The sequence below is a fragment of the Martes martes genome, assembly GCF_963455335.1.
Source record: "Martes martes genome assembly, chromosome: 5".
NCBI lineage: Eukaryota > Metazoa > Chordata > Mammalia > Carnivora > Mustelidae > Martes > Martes martes.
The window spans coordinates 152,314,454-152,337,805 of record NC_137892.1 but is presented as its reverse complement, the minus strand read 5'-3'; the positions used below and the strand labels follow the sequence as shown (position 1 = coordinate 152,337,805).

Here is a 23,352-nt window from a genome sequence, read left to right as displayed (position 1 = left end):
CCATTAAGCATTCAGGTTGGCTGAAAACTAGATGACAACAGATAATTCCAGTTGTTACTGAAGTCAAGCTCTGAAATTTAGAAGTGACATTTCCATTTAATTTGAGTACACTTCTGATTAAAACTCCCCCCTTGTTGAAAGGAATCTGACCCTGAAGGAGACCCAAAAGAGAGGCAGGAAAGGAAGAAAAAAGAAATTGTAAAAGCAACATTCCTAATTGCCGCCATCATGCGCTGATGTGGGAGGAGCCACTCAAGAGCATGAATGTTTGGTGAAGTTTAAAAATACACAGAGTCAGACAGATGGTTGCAATCATCTCTTGGCAACACCGGTCTCGATCTCATGTGAAAAAAGGCCCCTGACAAACCGCACTGCTTTCAGCTGTTCCTGGTCCGACGCCCATGCCCAGGCCGCCCGCCATCCCGGTCCCTGTAAGAGGCCGCTGTTACTCGACACTGGCTTTGGGAAGGGACGGAAATGAATCCCAAACAAGTCTGCTTGGGGAAAACTCAGCTCCAGGAAATGAGGTGCAGATTTAGACGGGCACGTCCAAGACGTTCAAGTCCATCCCACGTCCGGTCCAACGACCGTCAGCGGCCCAGGGTCTCCCCTTCACCTGCCGGCTCTGCCAACAGGTCTCTGGCCGGCTGCGGTGAACACATTATGCTTCCCAGAAAGCGGCAGGCTCCCGAGTTAATTCAGGATCATCATCAAACACATCTGCGGAGTCAGTGTGGACCGCCACGTCACCAAAGGGACGATGTTTTGGAAAGACCTAAAAATACACGGGCTGTGAGGGCTCTTCTGTGCTGACACACGCATTTTATCTTTCGTCACGGCCCCAGCTTCTTCAGACGGGCTCGTCTGATTCTGGTCTCTGCACTGCTGGTTCGGGGAGACGGACAGACGACCCGGCGGGCTGGGTGGACCGGAGCACGGGGCCCTCTGGAGCCATCCTTGGCGCCCTAATTGCAGACAAGCTCTGGCGCTCCCCGCGGCTCTCTCCGTGATGTGGTCCGGAACGGCTCCTCCGAGGCTGGGACAGGAGGTTCCCCCATGCAATTGACCCGAAGCGCGACAAACCCTGTAATGGACACCCCGTGCTTCTCTTCCACTGGGCGGAAATCCAAAGTGCCACACCGCGGAGCCCACTTGGCGGACACGGAGCTTACGTTCCGGACAAGGGAAACCTCGTCGGCTCTTGTCAACACTGTGTTTAGATGCTGGGGACATAACAATTTGAAGGGATCCAGGCTCCAGAGACTACAGTAAGACCGGCGTCCAAAACCGACGCGTCTTCCCCGCTCTCCTCTCCTGGAGGAGCTGCCGGGACTGCCAGGGCCACGTTCTCACGGCCAGCAGCTTCACAAGGCTGGGAGTCATGAAAACCAACCCTTCCTCCCCCCACCGCTTCCCCCCCCTTCTTCCCTCACTCCCCACCCCTGCACCTCGGGCTAAAGCCTCCGTCTCTTCGCTCTGGCGTCTTCGAGACATTTCTCTCCGCCCATCCTCCCTCCTCAGTCTACACCACACCACTTCCCTATCAACTCGTCTTTAAGTTTTTACCTCGGGTAAGCTCTCTCTTCAAAAACCTCTCGCGAAGACGGGGTGCTTTCTTACACCCCCCAGCCCAAACGCTGCTGACGGACTATAAGCGAATCGAGGTTTCTCAACCTTGGTACTACTGACATCTCCGTCCACATGATGCTTTGCTGGGGGCTGTTCTGGGAGGTCACCACCACCCTTGGTCTCTACCCACTAGATACCATTAGCATCCTCTGCCTTAGCCGGGTGACCAGAAATGCCTCCTGAGAGCATCGTATGTCCCTTGGGGACAGAATCACCTGGTTGAGAATCACTGCTCTAAAGGTGTCCTGACCCCAGCCTTCCTGTCCTGTCCAACTGGCTCAATATTCCCTAACACACACAGCAGATTCCGTGAGCAGAGCAACTGCCCCCGATTCAGTGAGTCCATCACACTGAATTCACTCTCGTCTCTCCATGTTCTTAGCCTTCCGTTCTAACCAACCCTTATCTCTCCTCTCAAGTGTCATTATTTCCCCTCCCGTCCCCCACACCGGGCTTTTTCACGGCCAGTTTGGGCTTTCTAGCCCACCTACAGGTTACCTCTCCCTATCTCTTCCTTTTTGTCCCACAAACACATGCTCTGCTCCTCCTCTCCCCGAGTCTTTAGGAACCTAACAGGTGCACGTACTTGTCCTCACCTGTTCTCATGGGTGGTGGGAGGAGAGAGAGGAACAGGGGACCCTCAACAGACCCTCTCCCAAGGAGTGGCCATCGGGGAACAGCCCCCGTGGCAGAAAGCCCATAGAAAAGAGGCTCAGGGTGGAGTGTGGGATGAGGTCCCAGGCTGGGAGCTATAGTGCCGGGAAGTCGCCAGAGGATGGGAAAGACGAGACAGAGCCTCGGGAACCCAGAACCCAAAGTTCCAGGAAAGGAATCCAGCATTAGGGCAGAAGACAGAGGCTCAGGCAAGGCAACTATGTAAAGAGTAGAGCTGCTCTAACCAGGGGTCCGATCCCAAAAGGACCAGTGGCAAGGCTAGGATCGTGCAGACCTCCACACTGACAGAGAAGTCCATTCAGTTTCTGCCCTGAAGGACCCAGTTCTGGACAGGAACTTGATAAATAAACACCTGGTAGTACAGACGATTAAGATACAGGAAAGGTACAAAGGTTCTAGAAGCTTGCACTTGCCACTTGACTTTAAAACAGTCCTGTCAGATATGGGGGTTATGACATCTGACCTTTCAGAAAATAAAAAACTTACACACAGATTAAATTATTAACACAGAGCCCAAGCGGAGGTGAGTGGAGAAAAGCATGTTCAACTCGGATTTGCCTACCCTGAGCATTTTCTCTCATTATAGCTGTCCACCCCATTTTAATGGGGCATGGTAATGGCTGAGAGAAATATCTTACTGGGGGTCTGGTAAAGTTCTCAGGCAGGAAGGGTGGTCCCCAAGGAGAAAAAAGGCTAATGGTCCCTTTTAGCACAAGGCAGCGACCCTTTCTACCTGGAGATGGGTCGTCTCATCAGCAAGCTGTGTAACCTGCTAACTCGGACCAGAAAGCCAACAAAGGAAATTATGCAAGATCCAGAGTGTGGGAGAAGACCCACGGGGACTCCTCCTCCGTAACACGCCTCAAAGGAGGCCACCTACGGCAGAAGAACGTGCCCCTGGACGTCCGGGCCGAATGCACTTTGAGGATGTGAATAAGGCTGGAAATGCTGAGACAGGGGAATTATCAATGTGGGCCCTATCTGATCGCAGGGATCCCTAAAAGCTAAGACTTCTCTTAAGAAGTCTTGGCTGCAGACAGAAATGAGGAGGGAAGGAGAGATTTGAAACATGAGAGAGACTCGATCTACCGCTGCTGGTTTTGAAGGTGGAAGGAAGGGAACCCGGGGAAGCTAGGAACAGCCCTCAGCTGACAGCCAGCAAGAAAACAGGGACCTCAGTCCTGTAACTGCACCTACGACTAGCGGGAGCAGGAAACAGATCATCCCCTAGAGCCTCCAGAAAGGAGCGCTGCCCTTCCCGACCCCAGATTCGAGGCTGGCAAGACCCAGGTCAGACTGTGACCTACAGAACCATAGGACACGACCTGGTATTTTCAGTTGCTACAGTTATGGCAATTGTCTATGCCAGCCAGAGAAACCGAATACAGCATCTCTAGTACAATTTCCTTCTTCTTTAAAGCTCTAGATACGCATCGCTTAGATCGAGGATAAAAGGCAGAATGCCCTGGTGTTCCTGACAGGCGCTGGTTTTGTCCCGATGGGGCACAGCCTGAGGAGTCCTGGAAGCCACCGCCAACAGCTTCAGCGAGGATAAGAAAATTAAGGGGCTGCTTTATGATAATACAGTTATCCAAGTCTCAAAAGGCAGGCACAGAAGGGCATTATGAACTGAATTGCCCTGCAAATTGGAGGTACAAAAGGCCCGTGTTTTTTTAGATCTTCATTCCAGGGGGAAAAAACTAAGACCCTACTCACAGGTTTTATTTGGCAAATTAGCTATCAGGTTTAACATCATCACGAAAAGAGGGAGAGAAAAACTTTTAAAAGGTTCTGCTTTTTAAACCATCTGGATAGTTTTTTTCCCCCTTCTAAAGGACTGACTTTCCCCTGATTATTAAATGTAGAAGAAGAACTTGCTCCTAAAGATAGAAGAGGGTGAGTTCTGAAATACGCACCTATGAGACACACATACCCACGAAGAAATCATAAATCTAGCTTCACATTTCATCATCTACTAGGATGTTATCTCCAATATGTATGGTATCTCCAATACCATATCTCCAATATGTATGGTGTGTGTTTTACAAACATTTCTCACACAACTACCAGGTGCCTGGGAATGTCCTTGGCTCAAGGAAAACAAGGTCAGGGGTGCCTGGGTGGCTGTCAGCTGGGTGTCTTCCTTTAGCTCAGGTCACGACCTCAGGGTCCTGGAATTGAGCCCTGCGTTGGGCTCTCTGCTCAGCTGTTTCTCCCTTTCTGTCTCCCTCTGCTTCTCCCCCTGGCTAAGTTTCCTTCCCTCTGTCCAATAAATAAAATCTTAAAAAATAAATAAATAAATTGAAAAAGCAAAGACAAAGTCCGTCCTTGACAAACCAAGCAAGGAAATTGCTAGGTAAACACAGTTCGGCGGCAGCGTCAAATCACACTCAGTACCCAGGTATGGCAACCTGGGCTCAGGTAGTGGCTCCTCCCCGGGAAGGCGGGAGGCCACGGTCACCCTGGAGATTTCTGACCTTGGAACTGAGCAGAGTTCTGCCGGCACGTGTACAACACAGAAGAGAAAGCCACGTCTTCGTAAACACGTGTGAATGTTACCTTTCCTGAAGAACATATGGAAAATACTGTAATCTAGAGACTTAGTGTGAGCAGGCTAAGCCAGTCAGAGAGCTAGAATCCCACTGCATTTCTCTCCATAGGGTTGCTTAAGAACATGTGGCAAACATTAGGTCAATCTGGCAAAAATAACACTTTCGCAACATAAGAAGCAGAGGAAAATTAGGCATTAAACCCTCAAGTATCTCATTCCTCCTCATTTCCCAGCTCTTCTCTCCAGTCTAAGGGTAAATAAATCAGAGAAACAAGAATACTAAGCAGGCCTTGAGTTTCCGTTAGCACCTACTAGCTTGCTGTAAAGGATGACGTCATTCATCAAAATCAGCAAGGTATAGGCAAAATTAAGTGTAATTGTTGAAGAAGAAAAATTACTGAAAAGAACAAGAGGTTTTTAAAATATTAAAATAGTTTTTTTAACTTTCATTTTAATTTGGGGTATTTTTCTTAATTATGTTAGTCAGCATATAGTATTTCATTAGTTCCCAATGTAGTAAAAAAAAAACCAAACCTATAAATTTGAACTTGACAAGAAAAAAACATATGTAAGCACTTGGGCCCTTGACTATAAGGACTTAGGAACAGATGGATGAAAAAGATAAAATCTCCAGGCCAATCCTGACAGGTAAACTAATATATGTACTTTAATATCAAAAAGTAATTACGTATTATAGAAATGATTTTTCTGAAATGATTTCTAAATATTACTCTTATAATACAGATATAGTCATATTTCACAAAAGTTGAGAGAAAAATGTGCATGCCTGCTTTTTATGGCCATGTCTCCCTTCAAAATAGCAATTCTACAAATAAGAAAGATGGGTTCCCTGAATCCAAATATTCCCCTGGAGGGGCTCCAGAGCCAGAAAAAAAATGTGAAAATCCATAAAAGGAGAAAAATCAAGAAAAGGAGACAAAAGCTGGACCTCAAGGTACCATTACTTGCAAATCCACATTCCCCACCCCCAACCCCTCCCCAACCCTTAACTGAGGAAGACAACCATTCTGGTGACTTCTTTGTAGAAAAGAACACTTTACAAAACAGAATGCACTCACCAAAAGAGGTCAAATCGCCCTTCAATAGAAAGTAATCCCCTCTAATAAAGTCAAGCCAATAAACATGCAAACATGATTTACTGGGCCACATTTCTAATCTGGCAAAACTCCCAAAAACACAGGTTTACTTAGGTGAACTGGACAGGTTCTCAAAAGGCAGGAAATACCCTTTGAAAACAAAAATTGACATTCACTCAGACTTGAGGGATTTTTATAGAGAATTCAAGTGGAACTTACATATATTTGATTTCTCTTATATCGCTGGTATAAGTTATGCATGATGGACCCCCCGTGAAGCTCCGTCAAAGTGGCCATGTCATCCACGCCCTCCTCATTCATGGGGTGCATAGCGGTCACCTTCTGGTGTGTAATTGTGCTCTGCTTGTACGTGAACACCTGATGGGCAGAACGAATTCAGTCATTTAGAGATCAGCAGTGGACAGTCTCCCCAGACATTTCCCACCTTAAAGTATAATCTCAGCAACAAAATCCAGAACTGGCCAATAAAGAGTGTCACTGCAGAGAACGTCTTCATTTTCTCTGTGCCACTTACCTACTTTCAAAGGAAGCGATTATTTGACGACTGCAATTAATACTCCTCAAAGACACAAGTTCAAGCATTAGCCATCCCTTGGGAATCGCAGAAATCATAAATTTGCAGTTCACTTCCCCATGTATTTCTCCAATTGCTATAAATTGGTAACAGTTAAGAAACTGGCTAACCAAACTTTAAGAAAGTAGTTTGGCTTCATTGTGTCATGTCTCACACGGGATCATACAACATATTTCAAAGCTTCGTCGTAACAGCTCGTCCATTCACCATAGAGTCCTAGTTGTTCACATATGCCTCTGTTCAAAGGCTGGAACACATCGTCACAGGAATACGTTAAAAATATCCTTAAATCCCTTCTTGGATTTGAAATAAAATCAGTTTGCTTGCTTGACACCTGTCTTCCTCAACATTCCAAAGACCACTGATGAGGACCACATACGTGTGTTAGCGTGAACATGATGAACTCAGATGCGGCTAAGACTGATCACTCAATCTGCATGTATTTCTAAAATCTACTCAGTGCTTTTTTGTCGCTACTGATTTGGTAGAGGATCCACCATACTAAGTCAGCTGCACCTGTTAATCAAATTTTGGCCAGCTTTGCCTGCAAATTCATGTACATAACAAAATGATTTGATGACGGAGTTTACTCCATAATTATTCATTTTACACTTTTCCAACGTTCATCTCTAAAGAACATGAAGATAGAGAGAGGACCCGAAGAACACGGAAAATGCACAGTCTTCCCACGCACACGTCCTTCCCATGTGCGCATACGCACGACGACCTTCTGGAACAGTATCTGCAGAACGTCCTAATTGGAGAATTCTGTTTTTAAATATCGACCACTTGCCTACATGGCAACAAATAGTATGTTATTGCAAAAGAGAATGACACACTAAGGGAAGCCAAAGTACCCATCCAATGGTTTTGAGAAGTCATGAAAAATGGCATGTTTTATTTTTCTAGAGAAAAAATAAAACTTCGGCAGCGGCATTTCTGCCACATGAGCCACAAGAGTTGGCCAAAACCAGTCTCAGGAAGCTGTTCAACCCGAGGGCAGACAGCCGACCGTCTCTTCTCAAGGCCGGCCACGCTCCCCAGCTGCTCCCCGGGTGCAGACATCCACCAGGAGATGTGCCAGCCCCCGAGGCCCCGCCTCCTGGCGAGGCAGCCAACCCCGCCACGTAAGGACCCAAAGGGTAGGGCAGGCCTGGGAGTGCAGGGTGGGGGGTACCAAGGCCAAGAAACAAGTATTGAAGGAAAACAATGCGCAGGAACATTCAAGAGTATGGATGCACGTTTAGGACGCTGACCTTCCGTTCTGATTCAAACACTGTGGAAGAAAATGAAAGGAACAGATTTAGGCCAAGAGTTGAAGTTGTCTTGGGGCAATCTGGAAAACCCCAGAAGGGAGCAGCTAAAACTCTTTGCCCTTTCCCAGCTTGCTACATGCCAGTGATGCCAATCCAGGCAGGTTTTTTTCTTTTTTTATGTTTTATTTATTCACTTGAGAGAGAGAGAGAGAGAGAGCATGAGCAGGGGAGAAAGGCAGAGAAGGAGGGAGAAGCAGACGCCCCACTGAGCAGGGAGCCCGATGCAGGGCCCGATCCCAGGACCCTGACACCACGTCCTGAGCCAAGGGCAGATGCCTAACTGACTGAACCACCCAGGTGCCACAAGCAGGTTTTCTGGAAACACTAACCCCTGGGCTGGTACTTGGGTCTTCTATCTGCAGTGACTGTGGGGGTGGGGGCAGAAGCAGAAGTTTGGCCCCGCAAACTCCCAGCCAGCCAAGGAGGGCAAGGAAGAGTCCTGCGTCCCCTTCCTGCTCCTACCGCGCACCAGGAGGCTCTTCTCACACTGCTTGCTCAAAACTCCAGCCAACACAGCAGACGCAATGGTTGCCCAGGTTCCCAGGAAAAGGTTCTTGTAGGAAAGACGATAAGGCACCCCGACTGTCTCCTGCTCAGGCCCCCTCCAAGACTCATCATCATCAAGTCCTTCCCAATGTGGAAACAACTCTTCCTACTAAATGTCCCTCAGTACACGGAGAATTCCAGAATTTGAGGATAGAAATAATTTAGAATACTAAAATTGTCCTCTGTATTTACATTGATTCTGACTTTTGGAAATAATCACGCACAGCCTACAACACTGAGAGACTAAAAAATTATGCATGCACACACACACACACACACACACACACACACACACACACACACAAATATTTATGTCATATGTAAACACTGGTCTTTTTCAATGTACTGGGAATATAAGACAATGGGTGGACTGAAGTCCAGAGCGGGGCACACGGCACTGAAGGGGACGGCTACACACTGCAGAGTTCCCCACCTTCGTATGCTTGATTTCAGGTTTTCAGGAGCGAACTGTGTGTCAAACGTGGCCACGTGCCCATTTTGGGAGTGGGCAAATCCATAGAACAGGAACCAATCCTTCCCATGGCCTCAAGGAGACAGAATCATGGCGGAAAGAAATAGTTACTTACATAAGCAAGAGACCATGAACAAAAAAGACACATTATGCCAAGACAGAGGACAGGAGCTGCTCAAAAGAGAATCATCTCCAGAAAAGTAGAATAGTAGAGAAAATGTGTTTGTGAAGGCAAGGATAACCCTCCCTTCAGAGATGGGTGAATATGTGTAAAAATTCTAGAATGGTGCATGGCGTACTGCAGGTGCTAAGTACGTATCTGATAAACTAAGGAAATCCATTCATTCACGCCAATATTTACTGACGTGGTCTAAGCATTGGAAATATAGCTTACATTCCAACAAGGGGAAGAAAATACAATCAAATACACAAATAAATATCTAGCACGGATGGTGATGAATGTTTATGAAGACATGAATGAGAGTAAAGGGACTAAGTACCAAGCAGGGTTACTTTATACCAGAGATGAGGACAGCCTCACTGATGGGGTCATATCGAAGCAGAGACCCTACGGAAGCAAGAGGTAGAACCAGCCCCCCGCATTCAGTGTGTTAATGTGTAGTGGTTGAATAAGCACCTGATTTAATTTAGAAAGATTTCAAAGGATTACGGAGACCCACAATCTTATTCAAGAATTCATTAAGGAGAGTCCCTCAAAGCATCAAAAGTCATTGGTATGTGCAACAATTAACAGGATATTAGTTACACAAAATTAATCCCAAATGGCAGGAAAACTCTAGGTTTAAAGAATGGAATTCTTGGGGCGCCTGGGTGGCTCAGTGGGTTAAGCCTCTGCCATCGGCTCAGGTCATGATCTCAGGGTCCTGGGATCGAGCCCTGCATCAGGCTCTCTGCTCAGAGGGGAGTCTGCTTCCCCCACTCTCTCTGCTTGCCGCTCTGCCTACTTGTGATTTCTGTCTGTCAAATAAATAAAATTTAAAAAAAATCTTTAAAAAAAAAAAGAATGGAATTCTTTTTACAGGAATTTTTGGGGGAACAGCCGCCAAAATACAGTAACAAAATATATTCCATAAAACCCAACTCAGGAAAAAAAAGAAAAAATGGAGTTCCTTTAACGGAGCATATACTAGGAGAAAGGTGATAAGGTTAAGAAGTGGAGGAAAATATGGAAGATTAATACACAGGAAACCAATTTAGAGAAAACGCAGCCTCAGAACAAACAGCTCCTGTTACAGAAATACAAGCCAGTGGTCACAAGACGGACTGGATTAAGCGTAGGAGCAGAACAAAGGAAACCAATCAACAGTATTGGGAAAATGACTTGGAAGACTTGTCTAATGCTGGGTCCACTTCTACATGAGCTCAAAAGGTGTGGAGTCAATTAATTAAATAAAAAATAGCTGAACCACTGTCAATCACTTTTATGTTTAACCTTAGGAAAGGACAGCACCTATATCGCAAGGAAATTCCCACCACGTGGAGGCAAGAGTCCCTGTAACAAACAGTTTTAGATAAATACAAGATTTCTCTTATTACGAGTCATTAGAAGCTCCAGTCCTAACATTTAACTTTTCCAACTTGAGAGAAAGGAAAAAGAAAGTGACCCTGTCATGTCCTCCCCTGAAGGACAGATGGGACGGAGGGTGTTCTCAATCTGGGCAACCGCCTCTCACTGTATCCTAGAATTTCTGCTGGAATATTCTCAGATCAGAGTCCCTGCTCTGCTTCCTGGACCTGGGGCAATGTCTGTAAACATTTCTGGTCATCGGAACCAGGGGAAAGAGGAGGGTGCTATTGGCATCAGGTTGGGAAGGGCCAGAAATGCTGGTACACATCACAGAATTATTCAGTCCAAATGTCAAGAGTGCCATGTTGAGACAGCATGGTCTAGAAAGGCCAATGAACCAGAGATCTAGGTAGACACCAGAAAAAAAAAAAAAAATGATGTGAACAAGCCAATGCCTATAAATAAAAACCTTTCACAAAATATTTAAAAAAATTTAGAAACAAAGAAAAACATTGAAGAGAGGTTAACCAAAGGTCAGCATGATGATATTCTGCAATTAGTTTTTGTTCTTCCTTATTTGACCTGAGTTGACAGGGTGATGGTGGTGAGGATTAGGACGGTGTCTCGGCATTGGGGTTGGCTTTTATCTGCGTTACTATTTTCTACTTGTACTGTATTATGGTCAGATACTATTGTCCAGTTCTTTCTGTCCAGCTGTCCTGAGTCTGGGCCACACGCATTGCTTCTCCTTGAGATCTCAGCCCCAAGGTGACCCTCTCCGGGAGACGTCAGTGCGGAGAAGGATACCATGCCAGTTTCTTCCTTATTCTGCTGTGTATACCGTCTTCTTAGATCCTAGGACAGCCTGTAATCGCTTATCTAATCCGTCATCTTTCTTGCTTAAAAACCATCTCTGGGTCCCCCACTCTGGGACCCCAGGTCAGTCTCTTTCATCTCATTTGACCACAACCTACAGTTAGAAATGTTTTATCCTGGGACACCTGGGTGGCTCAGTGGGTTAAAGCCTCTGCCTTCGGCTTGGGTCATGATCCCAGGGTCCTGGGATCGAGCCCCGCATCGGGCTCCCTGCTTGGTGGGGAGCCTGCTCTCCCCTCTCTCTCTGCCTGCCTCTCTGCCTACTTGTGATCTCTGTCTGTCAAATAAATAAATAAGGAAAAAAAAAAAAAACCATCTCTGGGTCCCCCACTCTGGGACCCCAGGTCAGTCTCTTTCATCTCATTTGACCACAACCTTCAGTTAGAAATGTTTTATCCTGGGACACCTGGGTGGCTCAGTGGGTTAAGCCTCTGCCTTCGCCTCAGGTCATGATCTCAGGGTTCTGAGATCGAGCCCCGCATTGGGCTCTCTGCTCAGCAGGGAGCCTGCTTCCCTCTCTCTCTCTCTCTGCCTGCCTCTCTGCCTATTTGTGATCTCTGTCTGTCAAATAAAAAATAAAATCTTAAAAAAAAAGAGAGAGAGAAATGTTTTATCTTGTAAACTACCATACACACAGTTTCATAAAAATACTTGTCTGATGTCTGATGCATCTCGGTATTTTCTGTTTCTTTTACACGCCGTCTGTGACTCTCTGAACTGACTTCACACCTAATATGGGTTGCGAACCATGGTTCGAAAAGTCTACGAGGGCAAGATGCATGCCTACCTTGCTCACCAGAGCCAGTCTTGGCCTGCCATATAGACTCAAGAAGCATGGAATAAACGGTCCTGGGTTTCAAACTGGGTACAATGTATAAGGAGAGGTAGAGTGGGGTAATGACCAAAACATGGAGGCAGATCTGGCAGGATTCATTTCTCTTAGATCTATGCCTCTAAGAGCTTAGGGGAAATGGGCAAGTCACTTACACCTGCTCTGGCCTGTGATTTTTTTTTCTCCCACTAGCAAAATAAGAATGTTAATAACAATAACTCAGACTCATCATGAAAAGTAAACAAAATGATGTAGGTAAAAGAATGACACAAATGAAGGCTGAATACAAGGTATCTATCCTATGAAGGGGGTATCTTGCAAGGAAGAACGTAGAACATTCCAAAAGGAAATGCACCAATCGTCTTTGCATAGACAGATGAGCCCAGAATTCTTAGACACAAGCCCAGAGACCAGATGGATGAAGTAGGGAGTGAGCAAAAGGGAGGGGTGCAGAGTTAGTTCTATGGTTTTTAGGACCATCTGAGCCTGTACATTATTTGATGAAAAACTGACGTACACTTTCTATTTCGACCCCTTTGCACAAATCTGGCTGGCCTTGTTTGGGTTTTCTCTGGATTCAACTTCATTTCTGGGGATGCCTCTCTCAATTTAATTTCCATCTTCATTCGTTTATTGGCTCATGAATTCATGATGGCTACTATGATCCATGACAGAGGCAAAGGCTTCTGCTTCCTCCCCTGTGGCTGCGATGAGCAGTCACAGAAACCAAATATCAGCTTCCGGGATTTTGTGAAAGCAGCTCTACCATAGTCATTTTTTTTAAAATTTTATTTATTTACTTGACAGACAGAGGTCACAAGTAGGCAGAGAGGCAGGCAGAGAGAGAGGAAGAAGCAGGCTCCCCGCGGAGCAGAGAGCCAGACGTGGGGCTCGATCCCAGGACCCTGGGATTGTGACCTGAGCTGAAGGCAGAGGCTTTAACCCACTGGGCCACCCAGGTGCCCCTCTACCGTAGTCATTTTTTTTTTTAAGATTTTATTTATTTATTTGACAGACAGAGATCACAAATAGGCAGAGAGGCAGGCAGAGAGAGATAGGAGGAAGCAGGCTCCCTGCTGAGCAGAGAGCCCGATGCGGGGCTTGATCCCAGGACCCTGGGACCATGACCTGAGCCAAAGGCAGAGGCTTTAACCCACTGAGCCAGCCAGGCACCCCTACCATAGTCATTTTTAAAGTGAATCGAATCAGTTCGGTGTATCCAGATATGTTCACTGATAGTGATTTTGATTGGACTTTTTTTTTTTTAAGGTTAGAAATGTTTTGAACTTTGAGAAAATGGGAAAGATAGAAAAGTATAAAGAAGGTCCAAAACACCTACAAGCTCATGATCCGTTATCGGAGTTCTGATATATTTTCTTTCAGATTTTCTGCATGCATTTTTAAACTTTATTGTAATTAAACTTTTTGTTTTGAGGTCATTACAGCTCCGCGTGCATTTGTGGGCAGTCATACAGAATGATTCCAGATACCCTTTATCTGCTTTTTTCTCAGTGACAACACCCCACAGAACCAGGCACACTAGCACAACAAAGCTCTGGACACCGAGCTGAGATACAGAACCTTCCTGTCCGCCCTGGGACTCAGCATGTGGCCCGTTGAAAACCAGCCCCAATACCGTCTCAGCCCTACTCTCTTCTTAACTTCTGGCAACCACCAATCTGTCCTCCAGTCTAATTTTGTCATTTCAAGAATATGATGTAAATGGGATCATACCCCATGTAACCTTCTGGGAGTCACTTTTTCCAGCTTTTGCCTTTTATACATAGCATGGCTATGAACACTTGTGCGTACATTTTTGTGCAAACCTAAGTTTTCATTTAGATAGAATGAATGCCCAGGAGGACGGCTGCCGGTGTGTATCTGTGCACGCAGTTACTGGTGTGTGTTTCTGTGTGCACGCATTTAAAAAATTAAACATAGGGTTATACTACGTGCATAGTATAAATTGATCGTAATTTAGTATATTTGAAAAAAAATTTTTGCCTCAAGTGATCTTTTTCCTTGACACTCAATTCTTCAAGGTGGAAAGACTGGCTTACGGGGTGCGACTGTCCTGTGAAGTACGCAAGCGAGCTTTGCAAGATGCCCCCTAGCACAGCTGGAGCAACGAGTGTGACTTTCGTCGGATTTTCCCAAAAACTTCTTTTACGAATAAAAAAGTCACGTAGTCTAACATTTAGAAGATGTACATCATTCTTCCAGAAAAATCACAATTCCTGAATGTTGCTTATAAATTCCAATTTAAGATCTTCTTTTCCTCTTCATTTCCTTAACTAGCAAAACCCAGCATGTTCTTTACTGTGTGTGAGTGCGTTAGGCTTTCCTTCTGACTGCGGCAGCCGGCTCTGAGAGGTAACTTTTATCTCTGAGGTCCACCAGCAGAGGTCAGGGCTGGTGTATCACCCAAGCCTCCCTCACGGGCGGGCAGCAGCCCATGCAAGCGACTCGGCTGCTCTCGGCATTGCTCACTGTGTGGTATGGTTCTGCGTCTCCACAGGCAGATGTACTGTCCACAGATTAGCTTCCTGGTGTTTTAGATTCTCAGACTCTTAATCCTATCAGTCGGCCTGTAAACTCCGCAGTATCATCAGGCGGATTTGTGCTCCGTGGTTAAGGTCTACTGCTCAGGGGCAGACCTGCCGGGACCTCCCATCCTCGCTGGGCTGTGTGCATCATCACCGATACTCTCGGTGGGGTGTTGCTGGTGCACTGGAAGGCAGAAGGAAACCCTCCGTTTGAAGGACACCAGTGTTGGTAGCGATGATTACTAGAAGGGATTCGGGCATTGCTTTCCCATGGGGTTTCTAGGAGGTTGGACTCATTGAATGGGGTTTCATACTGAGATTTCTTCTGTTTCTCTAGAAAAACAATTGCAGTGTCATGCTTGACATGAACTGTTTATGAGTAGGAAGAGAAATGTCTGTCCCCACCGTAGCTGCTTCTGCGGGCCCCAGTTCCTTCAGGTCAGAGGCCAAGTGTCGCTGCAGGGCACAGGGCCCCTCATATACCCACACCCTGCCCCAGATACTCCCCACTTAGCAGGTGCCCTGCACTGCCCTGCCTTTGTATCTGCTCTTCCCTTCCACGTGGCTAGTGCCCACCATACCCAGGGCATTTCCTCTGTTCTAGCCACCCAGGTGGAGATTACCCATTTATGTTTCTGATCTCTCGGGGATCGCTAAGCTCTTGGAAGGACGAGCCATTTAAATCACTGTTGTATGCCCAGGATCCAGCTCACAGTCTGACACCAATGGCAAATGAGGGAACTGGAGAGGGTAAATGAATGAATTCAAAAGGCTATCTCTGAACTGGGGTCCCTTTAGGTCTGACTCTAACACGTGTGCTTTTCCACAATCCCAAGGAATTCAGTGCTAGCTGTGCTGTGTGCCATTGGGCAGGTTTCCTAACCTCTCCGATCCGCTGTGACTTCATCCTCAAAACAATGAGCAATACTGTTTCATCCCCTGCCTGGGAATCATACGAGGGAATATCATCAGTGTGTCTGGTGCACGCCATCTGCCATCACCAATGCCCTGTCTCTCTCTCCAGCCCTTTGCCTTCTTTTGGTTTTGTACCCAGAGGCCCTGAAAACCTGACGACAATTTAAATGGCTTAATCCCACAAACCAGTTTGTCTTTGAAATAGAAAATATCAATCTTTTATCTGTATTCAGGTGTCTGTTATCCAGCAAACTCAGCAAGGCAGGCTAAAGTAGCAGAACATGGATATAAAGATGATTTTAACCCCCTGGACCATGTAACTGAGATGTTAAATCTGATAGGTGGGAGCTGAAAGTGAGGCACTGTTGTCATTTTCCCTGCACCCTGGGAGACTAGGTGTGTATGATTTGGCTTTTGATGAGATTTCGGTGGAACTCTCTAGTGGACTCCACATCTCTGTGGCCCACTGACTTTCTGCAGTCTCCTGAGGCTGCAGCCAAAACAAGAGGCCAAGGCAGATTTTCAGTTAAGTAGGTCACTTCCTCCTAGGCTTGTCCTAAGGGCATACATGGTCACGGAGAGCCAGGAATCAGGGGGGGCTGGCCACAACATGACACAGTACACCCCTTCCCCCCAAGAGTCACCAGCTATTAGAAGCAGTAAGGGCTTCTCCTCTGATCCACTTGTATTAAGCATGGTAAGTTTCAGCTGAGAGAGACCACAAAGCGAGGCATGGATGGGATAAATGCCCAGGGGCCCCAATTCCTCACCCCATGCGTGTGAGACAACTGGTTCACCAGCTTTCACTTCTGAGGTTCCTTATTCCTGGTCCTAACGTCCTGGTCCTTGTTCTAATTCTAAGTGTTCCTTTCTGATCCCTTCCTTCTGAGTCAGAAGCCTAGACCCTGACAGCATGAACGTGAACTCTGGTATAGAATTGCCATTATTCCTGTAATTCCAAACTATCTTGATGTTTCAAAAGCATCTTTATGCACACACCTCCGCACTCAAAACCAAAAACGGACCTGCATATCTTACCCTGTGCCGATCCCCTCCCCCTTTCTCAGGAATGACACCATCACCAGCTCCCCAAGCTTGAAACTCGAATCTAAGATCCCTGCCCACTCCTGGCCACGACATCTTCTTTCAAGTCCTAGATCAGATGAGCAACATCACCTAGAATCCATCTGCTCTCCACCTCCTCCTCCCAAACCTACATTTTTCATCCTAGACCCCCCACGACTTATTCCTAATTAGTTCGTCTGCCCCCAGTGTCCCATGGCAGGAATCTAATCATTCTCAAATTGGAGTCCAAGGAACATTTTTTAATGTTGAGTTTTAATTTTAATGATTAAAAAAATTTTTTCCCCACCAGTTTTAAAGTCAAATTTTCTTGACACTAATAACTTCGACTTGAAAGACATTTTCAGAGACAAAATTCTGGTTGCTTGGGCTGGTGTTTCCCAAACTGGGATCAACGAGGATCTTTTAGGGGACACGGCTCAAGTCTGAACAGCATAGACATTGATGGACTTGAACCCACTCTGCTTCCCAACGCAAACAACCTTACCCAACTCTGGTTACTCCACATTGTAGCCCTCCGCTTCATCATCTATAAAATAAGGATGATAACACCCACGCCTCAGAGTGGTAGTGAGATCAGAGCAAGATAATGCACCGAAAGGATTTAGCACAGCTCTTGGTACCAAGCGAGCGACTCAAAATATTTCACTGTCGGCTGTGTTACTGTTACCAGTGACATCACCTGACCAGACCATGCACTGACTGGAATTCTGTTTGTTCCTGGTCACTTCTAGTATGAAGAATAATCTTACTGTGGTTTCCCTGCAACGGCTTTCCTGAGGGGTCCTGGCTACTTCTCCCACCATGCTGACTCCAGCCACATTGGGCGGACCTAGTTTCCCATCCCCTCTCCCACCTCGCTGGGTTCCACACTCAGTGAACAGTCCCGGGGTCCATCCTGCACTCCTCCACATCACCCCTCTTCCAAGCCTCCCCCACCACGCCCAGCCTGGCCAGGGCGCCCTTCCTTCCCACAGCACCTTGGAAAGAACCTCTCCTGTCCTTCTCCACACCAGGCTGTAATCTCCTCTGTCTCATCCCTGCCGAGGAACCAGGATTGGCAGAACATTCAGCTCCAGAGTGGAAGTGCTGATTTCCTGGGGCACCATGATGAGGCTCTGGGGCTGCATGTGGGTTGGTGGGAAGGAGGGCAGGACCGAATCACTATACCACTGCGGTCGGGGGTGTGCCGCTATCCTCATACTGGACTCATCTGCGAGGACTTCGGTTTCATCTCACGGAAACCTCCGAGTCCTCATGTCTGGCACCAGTAGCTGCTTACAAATCATTTGCTAACGGGATGAGCACCAGCTGTCCTTCCACGCTGCTGAGATCACATCATCAGCACCCTGCGTCGGTCATCGACAACCCAACTCCCAAGGCTGAGCTATAAATCAACATTTTGCATTTACTGGCTGCTTTGGAACAGCCTTAAACTGAATGACAGTAATTCCTTGGCTGCTCTTAAGTGAAATGAAAAAGGCATATTTGAGCCAAGTATGTGTACATCTCAGAGTTGAAAACCAGAGTCAAAATAGTTTTATGGATCCTAGCTGTAAGCACCATATTTTTTGCAGGCCACTCATTTCCAAGTGTCAAGTAAGAAGAGACACAACCTCAAAGCATTTTTTTAATTCAGTGAACAAATAGAATCAGAATGAGTCCAGATTGAAACCAAAAGTCAGTGTGGCTGAATATCCACAAAGGCACAAGAGATCTGCTTGACTCAAAGTTGTGGTACAAGAACTAGGAGATAACATACCACTCAGGTGAAAGGAAATGCCAGAGACAAAGCACAACAGATCAGAACATGGAATAATGAGCTCCCATCCTGCCCCTGGATGCCAACCCCAACCCCTGCCAAGGAAATCTCTAGAAATGGCAGAAAACTCTACTGGAAATATGGAAGGATGAAAAAGAGGCAAAAGGCCTGAAAGAGAACAGACTGGAAAAAAATAATAGATCACTAAGTAAAGATGGCAAAGATCTCATTTTTAAAAAGTATATTTAATGAAAAAATACCATGTACTGAGATATTCTTGCTAATACAGGGACCATGAGCAACCTAAGAACACTGCTTGTCTTTCCCCTGAAAAGTGCCAACAAGGAATTGTTTCTCTGCAAGTACCTACGAACTCACAGGAAATAAAATCCCCACACATCTTCTACGGGAAATCTGGCCTGAATATCCAAAAGCCAGAGCACCTGAGGTTTAGAAACTTAATGGAATCTGGTTGAAATCTCAGACTTGAGAGCCAAGGTCATGAGGATAAACATGGCCATGTTTTTGTCAATATCCTCCTCCTCCCCTTAGCTTTCCCAAAAGGGGGGTTTGGAGAGCCTTCCTTTCTGATGATCGATATCCTTATAATAAGCTTGCATCTCTACAAATTTCTACTTTAGAATGTTAGAGTCAAAACACAGTATAAAAAGGACAAGGGGGCCCCACAGTGTCTCTGTCACCACCAAGTGGTCACCATTCAACCAGACAGCAGTGCCTCCTCCAGGATGCGGACCCAACACTAAAGCGTCCCACCAACTCCTACCTTCGCTCACACTCCCACACCTGCATGCCCTCAGGAGGCAGCCACCACCAGGGCTCTGCCTCCACCTCCCTTCCAGGGCAAAGATCACGGAGAAGGACAAAACCAGAAACTTCCCAACCGCCTGCATGTGACAGGAGCAGACAGAAATGGATCAAGAGCACCATGATGAAAAGTAACCAAGGGACGACCTCCTGCCTGGTGGACATCCAAAAGCCCAGGAGAGCTGCATCGAAAGCAAAGCCGTCGACCCCATCTCAAGATATGCATTAGGAATGCCTTAATCCACATTATTTTCATCACTCTGCACGTTTGCCCATAATTTGTTAATGCTATCTTCATCTCCTGATAGCCAGCTAGATACGCTGCCATTAAGAGGATGGGAGTTAATCCCTCCACTGCCAGAGGGAACGTGAAACGATGCACCTGCTTCGGAAAACAGACTGACCGCTCCTCGAAGGGTAATTCCACTCCTAGGCACATACACAAGTGAAATGAAATCATGTCCACGCAAACGGTCGTGCGTGAATGCTTACAGCAGCGTGATTTCTGTTAGTCCCAAAGTGGAAGCCACCCACATGTCCATCAGCAGAGGAATGGAAGAAGGTCACGGGCACACCTCCACGGTATACCACGGAAAAGCCTCCAGAACAAGAAGGAACACGGCACTGAGATGCGCAGCAACACAGGTGAACCTTGAAAGCGAGTCAAAGAGGTCAGACGGAAAAGGGCACGTGTCCTAGGACTCCCCTTATAGCCCAGGTCCAGAAGAAGCAAAGTCAGAGCCAGAAAGCCGATCAGTGGTGGCCAGGCTCTGGGGTGGGGGAGGCTGGGGAGCGACTGCTCACAGGTCTGAGGTGTCCATTTGAGGTGATAAAAATGTTCTAAAACGGACCATGGTGATGACCGCACAACTCTGTGAATACACTCAATACCCTGAACTGTGCACTTTAAATGGGTAAATTCTATGGGGTGTGAATTATATTTCAATAAAGCTGATTTTTTTTTTTTTTTAAATACTTGAACCAGGCACGCGTCCCAGAAGCTGGCCCAGGGAGTCACTGCACGGGAGCCTCTCCCTGGATGCACACTGAGCCCACCTCAAATATTGGGGCCCCCTCAGCCATCTTGCTGACCCCTAGTCTGCTAATTAAAAGGCAGGGACCAGGGAGGCATGGTGGAACCGAGGGCAGAAATGGGGCCAAAACAGCATTTCTAGAACAAGGAAGGTCAGCCTGCCCATGACCAGTGGATCCATCCTGTAAAAACCAAAGCCCAGAGCTGACCACAGAGGTGAAGCTGAGCTCAAGGCAGTCTGGGGAGGAGAAGGCCAGGAGCAGGGGAGGGGGTAGGGTGGGAGCTAAGAGGATCCGGCTGACGATGCCCACGTCCCCCTCAAACAGGACCAGCCTGGTCACGGTCCCCATGTTCCCTGCAGCCTGGGTGTGGCCTCCCCTCTTCGCCTTGCTCCCCTGCTGCTCTTCTCCAGGGACATGTCCACCATCTTGCCACCCAACCCTTCCTGGTTTTATGCCACTTGTGTAAAAAAAACTGCATCACTGACCCGGGGGTCTCAGTCGAGTGCCCCGTCCGAGGTAAAGTGCACCTGTGGCGTGCAGAGAGCACAGATCTTTACCACTCCCGGGCAGGTGTTCAGTGCCCAGACCCTCACCCCTAAATGCATCTGGGTTCAGTCTCAGTGACAACAGGACAGAATCCCACATGTTTGTGAATGCCATAATGCCCCTGGCTGGAAGACACCAGGCTACACAGAGCCCGGGCATCTTCCGTGCGGTCAAATCAGGCAAATACCAATACACAAAGCTATGCCTGGGGGTTTAAGTGGAGAAACTCAGAAGTCTTGAGAAGTCACCAGTCATCATTTGCTTCACCTGTCCAACATGTGGTCCCTGTGACAAGTCACCACAATTAGGATCACCGTCTCTGGCATCCCACTGATCCTGGCTCAAATGACGGCTCACATCCTCGCCGCAAATGACCAAGACTGCACAGCCTTGGGAACAAGGCCTCTCCGCTCCGTGCCTCAGTTTCTACGTCCGGAAATCAGAAAACAAGAGGCTTGCCTCCTGCAGTTGCTATGAGCAAAGTCACACCACACACTTGGCTAGCCCCCCACCTCAGAGCAAATGCTCAACGGCATCTGCCACTCCCGGTGTCAAGGTCAACGGGCTTCTGCAAAAGTGGCTGATGGGAGCTCCTTCCATGGAGAGTTCATGTTCTCGATTAAAGAGCAGACACAAGAGGTCTCCACTTGAAATCAGTTTATTAACCATTATTTCAGAGGATTGGGATGTCTCAAAACAACACATTCTATTTCCTGGACAATAACCGAAGAGTAGAATCGTTTTAGCAGAGTGAAGCTGTCTCGAGCATTAGGTTTCGTAACAATTCAGGCCGGCATTTCATACAAGGGCAAATTTGTGCAAGTTGCCGCTGTCCTGATGTTGCCTGGGCATGAAGCCAGGGCACCATCTACCACTTCCTCTTCTGAATGCACAGTCCCCTGACATCAAGTGACAGGTGGCAGAGAGTAATGGGTGTTCACAACACAAGGGGAGGCCCATTGCTATGGGCCTCCTTTCTGATCTCCCCAATGGTCTTCTTACTTTCCACAAATCTGCCACGTGAAGACCGGCAAAAGATTGCCAGGCAAGAGATCTGATGTCTTTGCTTGCAAGATACCTGAGACTAGATTTTCTCTAATCTGCAGGAATATTTTCTTTAAGCCCGAGAAAGATCTTCCTGTAATTAGTAGATACACTACTAATAAATCCTTAATAGATAAGGCCCTCCAAAGTCCTTAAATGGAGTTAACTGAGAACTGAAGAAATACGTCCATATATTTATTTATTAATAATATTAAATATGCCCATAGATCTTTCTACTGCAAGGTCCTTCCCATCTGTCAGGACGGCCATAATGTTAATGAATCAAACAGTGTAGCACTTTGCTCAATTTCTCTCTCAAATATGGTATTGATTCAGGCAAAAACAAAGCGGAATCAGAACTTCCAGAAAGTTATACACTCTGCAGAGAATTACAGAATTCTGAATTAATGCCCAAACTAAGAATCCCTGTTCGGGATTCATACTTCTTTAAGAAAACACGTTATGCCCAAACCAGTAACTGTGAGAGCAAATAGCACCGGCAATGTGCTCAGTAGGTTTTTGCAAAAAAACATCCTTCCCCCAAAACGTGAAGACAAACACTGATAAGTACCTTAGACCGAAAGTGACACAGTAACTTTCCCATGAGTACCTGGGTGGGTTGCAGCATGTCCCAAGAAAGCTAAGAAGTGTCATTTGCTTCATTCCCCCACAAGGCGTTACAGTGTGACAGTCCTTGTGACTTATAAACATAAACAGCATTGTTTACCTTGCTTTAAAAAAAAATTTTAGGAATTAAAAAACAATTGTTTTAAAGATTTTATTTATTTATTTGACAGAGAGATCACAAGTAGGCAGAGAGGCAGGCAGAGAGAGAGGAGGAAGCAGGCTCCCTGCTGAGCAGAGAGCCCCATGCGGGGCTCGATCCCAGGACCCTGAGATCATGACCTGAACCGAAGGCAGAGGCTTTAACCCACTGAACCACCCAGGTTCCCCCAAAACAATTTTTTTTAAGGAAGATTTTTAAGTAATCTCTACACCCAACATGGGGCTCGAACTCACAACCCTGAGATCCGGAGTCACACGCTCCACCAACTACGCCAGCCAGGCGTCCCATTACCTTGCTTTTTGAACTGAGTTCTGCAATTTCCCTGAACACCTAGGCAGATCTGCAGAGCCTCGGGCACAGCACCAGAAGAAGGGGCCTGGGTCAGTGCATAAGACCCGGGACAAGTCCCAGGCCAAGGCTAGACCTGGTGGGGGTCCAGTGTGAAGAGCTACCAGCAGAATGGATGGATTAGGCACCTGAGCCCTTCCCTCAAGGGGTTGTGACTGGGGAGAGGTTTGGGTGGAGTCAGGAAACTGGGTTGTGGTGATCAGCTACGATGACCATGGTGTAGGGGACAACTGGGAACCACCAGACGGCATCTGAGATCACAATGTTCGCTCAGAGGCACAGTCTGGGAGCCTGAGATTAACAGAAGGTAATTAGAGCAGAAGGCTCACAGGACAGTAAGATAA

General features: G+C 46.9%; 1 protein-coding gene across 1 annotated transcript in view; it reads right to left on the bottom strand.

Annotated features, from left to right (window-relative positions):
• LOC308343375 (unconventional myosin-X-like) overlaps positions 1–23,352 on the bottom strand; it is a gene marked incomplete at its 3' end in the record, with an annotated part of 119,648 nt that overhangs the window by 24,427 nt on the left and 71,869 nt on the right. The window contains exon 3 of the mRNA XM_080804376.1: positions 6,172–6,330. Coding sequence (XP_080660502.1) covers positions 6,172–6,330 — 159 coding nt within the window. The remainder of the gene's footprint in view (positions 1–6,171; positions 6,331–23,352) is intronic.